This window comes from Talpa europaea (genome assembly GCF_964194135.1).
Source record: "Talpa europaea genome assembly, chromosome: 4".
NCBI classification, from domain to species: Eukaryota; Metazoa; Chordata; class Mammalia; order Eulipotyphla; family Talpidae; genus Talpa; species Talpa europaea.
Window position 1 is genome coordinate 107,656,010 of NC_140070.1, and position 8,870 is coordinate 107,664,879.

At 53.5% G+C, this 8,870-nt stretch overlaps 1 protein-coding gene across 1 annotated transcript in view; it reads left to right on the forward strand.

The window, feature by feature from the left end:
- XXYLT1 (xyloside xylosyltransferase 1) overlaps window positions 1–8,425 on the forward strand; it is a gene marked incomplete at both ends in the record, with an annotated part of 148,574 nt that extends 140,149 nt beyond the window's left edge. The window contains one exon of the mRNA XM_084231920.1: window positions 8,029–8,425. Within this exon, the coding sequence (XP_084088046.1) occupies window positions 8,029–8,425 (397 nt within the window). The remainder of the gene's footprint in view (window positions 1–8,028) is intronic.
- Between the last annotated feature and the right edge of the window lie 445 nt (window positions 8,426–8,870).

Consider the following 8,870-nt stretch of genomic DNA (forward strand, 5'->3'; position numbering starts at 1 on the left):
GGAGGAAACCATGATGAAACAGAAACAAACCTCCAAACAGCTGGCTGGGTGGATCACGGCTGGGCTCTAGGTACCACCACACCCTGAGAGGAACCAGGCAGGGAGTGGCTGAGCACCCATGGTGACAGTCAGGGCCAACCCTGCAGGCATGGCAGTGGGCAGGTGCAAGCCTTCACGCCTAGTGTCCCATCACGGCCCTGTGGGGCTGCTCGTCCCCATCCCCATGTTATCACTGAGTCAACCAAGGCCCTGGGAGGCCCAGTGGTCACACAGCTGACTGCTGGCCCATGCCCCCAGCTTCTAGATGCAGAACCTCCTGGACCCCCTTCATCTCATGGCTGCTACTGTTCATGCAATTACATCAGGGTGTCCTCTCCCTGCAAGCCACCAGTATCTTGAGGGCAGGGGTGTTCTACTGCCCCCAGATCAGTTAGATCCAGTAGGTGCTCTGTTAAATATTTGGATGATCACTGGCTGAATTCTTCCCAATTCAGTGTGCCCCCCCCCCCCCCAGTGCTCCCACACGTCTAGGAGACATCACAGTGTGAACTTTGGGGCATCTTTCTGCTGGCTGAGTGTCATGAGACATCTCTCCACACCCCAGTTTCCAAACCCCTCCACTTTTCCCTGCAGCTTGTGTCTTGAACCATCGACACCTGCCTCCTGCCAGCCCCCTGGACAGAGGCTGCCCAGCTGTCATGCCTGCTCTGTCCTGCCCACTGGGAGCCATAGGGGGTGTGCAGGGAATTTGCCTAAGGTGGTTCTGGACACAGGTACCCTCAGAGTCTGACAGTGACAACAAAGATGAAGATGACCTGTAATATTTTCTTCTTGTTGGAGGGTGTTAGGGGCTGAACTGCGTCTGCCACCTCCAACCCCTAATTCATATGCTGAAATTCTAACGCCCCCCCCGCCCCCCCGCCCCCCCCCCACCTTGAATGTGACCTTGTTTGGAAATAGGGTCGTTGCAGATGTAATTAGTTAAGATGAAGTCATCCTGGAGTAGGGTGACCCCTAATGCAGCCTGACTGGTTCTTTATGAAAAGAGGCGGGGTTGGAGACTGGCAGGGGAACGCTGTGTGAAGATGAGGGAATGACAAAGATTGCCAGCAAGCCACCAGACACTAGGGGACAGACATGGGTCAGATTCTCCCTCACAGCCCTTAGAAGGCAGCAACCCTGCAGCCACCCACTTCTCAGCTTCCAGTCTCCAGAATGGTGAGACAATCAGTTTCTGTTGTTTAAGCCCCCATCTTGTTACAGCAGCCCTGGCACACTAAGAGAGCTCAGTGGTCTTGTAGGTAAAGATAAAGAGCCCTGGTGGGAATAGTCAGATCTGGAAAGTTCGCTTATGGAATAGCTACCCCAGTGCACAGCCATGACCTGCAGCTGAAGGCACCAACATGGCAGAGTTCAAAGAGGCAGACTTTGGGCAGATATCCTCAGCAGTGTTAACTCCTCCCCTTCTGTCCCAGAACTTTCTCCAAGTCTCACTCCATGAACCCCCATTCTTTCAAACTGCTCTGGGTGCAGAGATGTCAGGCATTTGTAAAGCGGGCTCAGCTATAGCCTCCAGGATAGGGACAAGCTCAAGTGAGGCTGGGGATGGGGAGACAGGGGAGGCTAAGCAGGAGGCCATGATACTGTTTCCCTAGTGGGAAGAGGGGAGCTACTTAAGTGGGAGAGGGCCCTGAGGGAGCCCCTGCAGTGTGCCTCTCCTGCAGGGTTTCTGTTGGGTCTCAGTACCTCAGAAGGGCTCTCCCTTCTTGTCATGGAGCCAGTCTCAGCACTGACACTCAGGATCCGGGAGCCCTGTCTGCCTGTGATACAGCGGCCCTGCCTCAGCACCCTGCCCCCCAACCTGTGTCCTGCATCCCACACCCTGCACCCCCACTTGCCCTCCTCTCCGCATTCTGGGCATATTATTATGGTGTGGAAACTCAGTTGTTTACTGCTAACAGGGTAAGCATTTGAAAGCAAGCACATGTTTCCTACAAAGTGCTGCAAAAAGTGAAGCACACGCCACTCCTCCTTCGACTCCAAGCAAGTGCCCTGCTCCCCTTCCAGGTGCAGGTACACCAAGTTGAAGGGGGGAGGCCCTGCCAGATTGGAAAGTCCAAAGTCTGTGCCTCCTGAAAGGCTGGCATTGTCTGATCAGGCTGCCTTGCCTGGCCATTGGGCTTGTTTGGGGATGAGAGGGAGCAATTGCTGGTGCTGAGCAGAGGCATCTGTGGAAAACACACATGATATACCTGGTTGTGTGTTTGAGCACGGCACACTCCGAGCCTCAGCTGCATGGTCCATAGAACGGGAACCTGCACTAGGAATCGCCAAGTGTCTTCAGGCTCTGACAGGCTGTGGTTCCACGAGGGGTCTTTCTTGGGTTCAGACTGAGTTAATAGCCTGTGTGACTTGGGGAACAAACCTTCCCTCTCTGTTCAGCAGAGCTAGAGACCTAACCCTGTTTCAGGCCTTGCCAGCAAGAGATCCTGATGAACATGATCTGTGCTTGGCCCTGGAATGTGCTAGGGAAGTGGCAATGAAAAGCCAGGCTCCAGTTTGACCCCACAGGCAATGTTTCTCCCCGAAGAACAGAAAAATCAGTGCCATCCCACAGAACCTCAGCCCCATCTCCAGGTGGGACCAAGGCACCATGCTGTTGCTCCGAAATCAGCTCTGCACAAGCCACCAGCGCTGTCCCCAGGTCACCTCACAGGAGCTGGGGAGGAGAGAACGCCGCATTGCCCCCGCCGCTCTTGCTCGGCCTTTCCTCTCAGAGGACTGGAAGCGCCTTGACCCTTCCAAGTCAAACAAGAGCTGATTGGGCCTGGTACACAGCATGGGCATCAGGGAAATAGTGCTTCCTGATTCTGGCTTCCGCTGATTAGACAGCATCCAGCTTCCTCCCAGGAAGGTGAGTCTTGCTTGCCCAGTAGTGGCTTTGGAGGGTCAGTCCTGGCAGGAGACGTGTAGCAACTGATGCTTCCTTAGGACTCTGTATCCAAAACACAATCTTCCTTGTCTCAGAGTCTATAGCTTGAACTCAGTCTGAGTCAGCACAGGATTCTAGAACCTTCCTGGAGAGCCTTGTGCAACTGCCTGGACTCAGTGTATATTCCCATCCCTGCTTCTTCCCTCTTGGGAGTGAGAGTGGAAAGCTCTGAGCCTTAGGCGCTGTGAAAACCAACGTGGAGAAGAAGCTCATGACGAGACAGGGAGGTATGTGGGATTGTAATTTGGGCTAGTGGGTGGAGGAGAAAGGGATTTCATGGCAACTTGTGTTCTTTTCTGGAGAACATGAGCTTTAAATTCTCTGGCCGGGGTCTATCATTAAGAGATTTAGAGTGACCTTGGCGATGATTGTCAGGGTAAGACCTGAAGAGAGAAAATGACTTTGCTTTTCAAAATCATTTCTAGTCAGTAAAGATGGAGGTTTTTTTTTTTTTTTTTTCATGAAAACTGGCTTGCTGGTTTTTAAGTCTTTTTAATGGTTATTAATGAGGACATACTTGATATAAAAAATTTAGAAAATTCATCATCCATAAATGGAAGGATGTGCATGAAGGTTCTTAATTTGTATTTTCCCAATGAGCCTCCGTTTGGAAGATCATTTGGAAGGAATCTGTCTTTACAGTGGATGATCTGCACCAGGGACTTGTTTCAGGGTTGAAATTATTTCCAAAGGGGAAGAAACCTTACCCTCTCTACTGAGGGCCTCCAAATAAACTTGAGGAATGGGAACTGGGTCAGCACAGGCCCAAACTCAGACAATTAGTCAGGGTAACATGACTAGGCTGTGGATGTGGGAGGTTAATTTGAGAAGCTTCTGGAAGTCCCAGTACTCAGACCAGGTCCCTCTATTCTTGCAGAGGTTTCCTGCAGCCTCAGCACGTGCCCCTGGCAGTGCCTGTGAATATAGAAAGTCAGCTCCAAGTCCTATAAGGATGGCAAGGGTCTGGGGCACCCACGCACCTGGCTTTCAGGTCTGGCCCCTGAGCCAGTGAAGGCAGACCTAGGCAGCTCCTTCACTGGGCACCTGGCGCCCGGTGCCCGTGGCCTTAGGTTGGACCAGCCGATGTCAGAAATAAGATTGCAACCCGAGTGCTGCACCTGTGGAATCTGAGCAAAGATGAAAGGGACCTTTGAGATTAAAAGCCCTGCTTTTGGGCCTCCCCTGTGGCGCAGCGGTTGAGCGCTGGGTTGCGAAGCTGCCCGCGGCCTCTGCAGCGCCGGTTCGATCCCCGGCTGCTCCCCGGCCACCGGAGGAGGGTCCCGCATGGCGCGCAGACCTCTCCTGCCGCCCGCTGCTCCCCTCAGCAGTGTACTTCGGTCCTTCTGCCTGCTCTGCTCCCCGCTCTAGCTCTGGTGAATTCTCCCACCCTCCCGTGCTTCTGACTGTACCCAATGCATGTATAAACAAAACAAACAAACAAATAAATAAATAAAAGCATGCCTCTATTAAAAAAAAATTTAAAAAAAATAAATAAATAAAAGCCCTGCTTTTGAGTTGGGGCTCTCCCCACTGATGACGTCCATCCACTCTCTGTTAAAATGTCAGCAATGATGTCCCCACACTGCCTGGGAGAAGGAGAGGTGTCCCCATGCCGTGGTGGATAATGAATTGGTGAGACCACCTGCTGGACCCTGCCACGTGGCATCAGACCCCTCCCACGAGCGCTAGCCCTTCCATGTCCCCAGGTCTTTCTCTCTACCCCGGGCTGGCGCATGCCCCACAAGAACAGGCTGACATGGAGCCAGAAAAGCCTGCTGCTCCCTGCGTGGCTGCTGTTTTTCTGGGTTCATTTTGGAGCACAGTCATGCATCACTGAACGACAGGGCTGTGTTCCGAGGGATGTGCTGCTAGGTATTTCATCACCGTGCAGACGTCACAGAGCATCACGACACAGACCTAGGTGGTCTGCTGCACAGCTCTTGGGGGGACCACTGTGCTGTGGGCTCCCGTGCCAGGGCCGGCTGTCATCCCGAGCACCGGTGTGTAGCTGTAGCAGGGACATCTCAAACAGGGGTGCACTTGACAGAATTTTGTACCTAGAGAATCATTGCTTTATTTTCAGGCTGTTTCTGCTTCAGCAGACACCCTTGGCCGCTAGCATTTCCAATTTCCTGTCCCTCCTTTTTCATATCACAATGTGCTGAAGTCCCAGACCTGGTGCTTTCTGGCTCTTGGTTATACAATGCCTCTTCGTCCTGACCGACGAGCTTGGCGTTATGTCCCCACAGAGCCACGAGTCCCGGCCTCCCCCTGGGAGGGTGTTCTGCTCCCCCTCTTCCTCCAGCCCCTTCTCCTGGGCCCAGTAACCTCAGTGCCAGTCTCTCTGGCTTAGAGAGGGAAACTGGGGGAGCTTGCTGCCAAGGCTGCTGAGGAGCTGTGCATGGCCTCTGTGCCTCAACTCTCTCAAGAGTAGAAACCCTTTTCAAACCTCTGGGCTCCTCTCCAGGCCCCCGTTCCTCAGTTCTGGACTGAGCGCCCCCCTGGGGGAGCTGCAGGTTCGCTCTCAGCAGCTGCCACTTTGTGTCCTGCCATTTTCCTGCCCCTGGTCCTGGCTGACGTGAAGACTGGGCAGCCTGGGCCCCCCTGCTTCTTCCTCATTCCTGGGCAGTCCCTCCATCGTCCCCGAGGCCTTGCCATGCTGGGTTCCTTGCCAGGTGCTGAGGAGGCAGAAGTGATGGCAGTCCTGGGGAGACCTCACAAATGGGGGACACTGGACTGCCCACATCACCATGCCACCAGCCAGTCCAGTCTTCCCTGGTTGGCTGACCCCCTGTGAAGGGAAGAGATGACACCCTGGGGGCAGGACAACAGGCCTAGTGGGCTTGAGGGCTTATGAGGTGGTCTGAGGCCTCCACAGGCACCTGCTGCTCCCTGCTGCTGTCTTTCCCCTTTCCCATCTCCTCCCTGGTGAAGGCTTCTGTTCTCACCCCTGAAGGGTGACAGAGGGCCCTGGCAGGAGAGGCCCCCTACCCCTGCCTGGACCCCCTCGTGTCCTCTGCATGCTGTGGTGGCCCAGGTCTGCTTGGTAGAACTTTAGCTTGTTTGTAACCTGGTCCTGAAATTAACCATTTCAAGAAAATGTAGTTGTCAAACTACATTCCAACTCCCCTGGAGCCCATCACCCAGGCTTCTGCAGCTAGAAAGACTCCAGCATCTCAGTTTGCTCTGGAAGCTTAGATTTGCCGAGGTCGTTATCACCAGCAGGCGCCAGAGCTCTGTTTCTCTCACAGTCAAATTATGGCAAAGCTCAAACAGTGAACCTGTGTGTTCTGCTTGTAGATTATCCAAGGGGACGGCTTCTCTCATTGCCACAATCAAACTCTCTGCGCCCTTTGTGATAGGTGAGCCTTCAAGGAAGGTTTCTCCTTTCTCAGACACGGAGAAATATGTTGGAACTGGACAATGGGTGCCTGTGGCCTGCTCTGGCCGGGGCTCTGGGTTTTTTTCCATTGCATCCCACACTTCCCACACTACCTAGCTTCTGAGTGGTGGTGTGTGTGTATGTGTTGGGGTCAGGGAGGGGAAACCTTTGTGAGAGGCTGGGAGCAGAGTTGGTTTTGCCACCATGCAAAACCATGCCGATGACTCTGTAGGAAGGGGTGAAGCTGGTAAAAACAGATGGGCTATCATCTGATGCTGGATACGCCCCTGCCCACTGTCCACAAGAGAGCGCCCCAGTCCTCCCCCCATCTTCCAAGTCCCAGGCCCCCCTGCTGTGTCCACATTTCCAGAGATGTGGAACCAGACTCAGACCCTTCCTGCCGCCCATGCTGGAAGCACCCACAGGAAGTTGCCATCAAGAAGGATGGAGAGGGCCTCCCTGGTGGCGCAAGGGGTTAAGATGCAACCTATGAAGCAATCCGCAACCTCTGCAGCACAAGTTCGATCCCCGGCCGGCCAGGGAGCAACCCACATGGCTCAGCAGACCTCTCCTGACTTGCCCACTGCTCCCCTCAGCAGTGTACTACGGTCAATCTGCCTGTTCTGCTCCCCACTCTGTCTCTGGTGAATCCTCTCACCCCCAACATCTCTGGCCTATACCCCAGCTCTTGTATGCATAAATAAATAAATCTTTTTAAAAAAAAAAAGAAGGATGGAGAACAGAACAGCCCTCTATAACCATGCTCACAGATTTCTGGAGCTGCCTTCCCTTCGCCAGGTAGAAGCAATTGAATAGAGGACAGACCAGGAAGGACTGTATCATTGCAGGAACTTTGGACCTCTATTGAATGTCTGCCTGGAGGAAAAATGAAATTGAAGTGACAGTCCCTCTGAAATAACCTTACTGTCCACTGTTTTCCCACCCTAACCCCTGGTGTGTGCTCTGGGCTGTGCTGAGCTCTAGCCCCAGCCCCACCCTTCAGAAATGCTGGCACGGGGGCATTAACAAATGAGAATTCTTCTAAAGCAGAAAACAATTTTGTTTCCATCTGTGTTTGGCTTCCTACATCTTTGCCTCTCTCTGTCCTCTCCTTTTCAAGATCACAGACAAAGACAGAGGGATAGAAAGCTCTGCTGGTTTTGTTGCTATCTTAAGAAAGTGGACTCTGGAGCCAGATGCCTGGATTGGGCCCCTGCAGCTGCTGCTTACTAGTTGTTTGATTTGGACAAGTGACTGGCCCTCCCCGTGCCTCAGTTTCCTCAGCGCAGAGGTGGCCTATCATCTCATAGACCTTCCATCTCACTGGGCTGTGAAGAGGGGTGTAAGCTGACGCGTGCAGTCAGCGGTGCATATGAAACCTATGCCAGTGTTGGGGACAACTAAGATGATGTTCTGCAGTGGCAGAGGATGGTGGGGAGAGTATGAGGTCTGGAGTCAGGAGGCCAGAGCCCAAGCCCCAGCTCTGCCTCTGTATGATGCAGATTCTGAACCTCAGTGTCTCTGTTCTTGTGGCTGTAGAACTGCGGTGGTCTCTCTTTCTCTCCAGGGTAGTGGCAGAGACCCAGGGAAATAGGCCTGGGTAAAACTGTTGCGCCACTCTAAACTGAACTAAATCTCTCGTCCCCCTCCTCAGGCACACGTTCTGGCAGTTCCGCCATGAGAACCCCAAGACCCGTGTTGGTAGCCCTCCTCCCGAGGGACTTCCTGGCTTCAACAGTGGGGTGATGCTGCTGAACCTGGAGGCCATGCGCCAGTCCCCCCTCTACAGCCACCTCCTGGAGCCCACGCAGGTGCAGCAACTGGCAGACAAGTACCACTTCCGCGGCCACCTGGGAGACCAGGACTTCTTCACCATGATTGGCATGGAGCATCCCGAGCTCTTCCATGTGCTGGACTGTACCTGGAACCGGCAGCTTTGCACCTGGTGGAGGGACCACGGCTACAGTGATGTCTTTGAGGACTACTTCCGGTGTGAGGGCCATGTCAAGATCTACCATGGGAACTGCAATACCCCTATCCCAGACGTCTAGGTACCTTGCCACCAGCCATGCCCTCCGACCTCTGGATCAGAGGAAGAAAAGGGGCACCGCTGGGACAGGCCCCAGGGCAGTGTCTGGACCCAAAAAAAGACACAGTGGAGATGTCTGATGTGATAGGTGCTGCAGCTTTCCCACCCAGAGGGGTGTTCTGAGGCCACCCAGGGAGAACAGACCCACTCACTGCTGGTGCTGATGACCTTTGTCAATGAGGGGGCCAGGCATTGTAAAGAGCAATCATGTAGAAATCTTTTTGTGGGCTGGAAGCAAGCCTTTGGGAGGAAGGGAGAGAGAAAAAGTACCCCTGGCCTTTAGCCCTCAAAGAATAGAAGTCCTTGTAATAACTGGCCTTTCTTGGACCAAATATAAATTTATTTTAAATTGATAGGCTTCCATTTTTTCAAGAAAGAACAAGCAGTACAGCTGTAGCTCCCAGTGA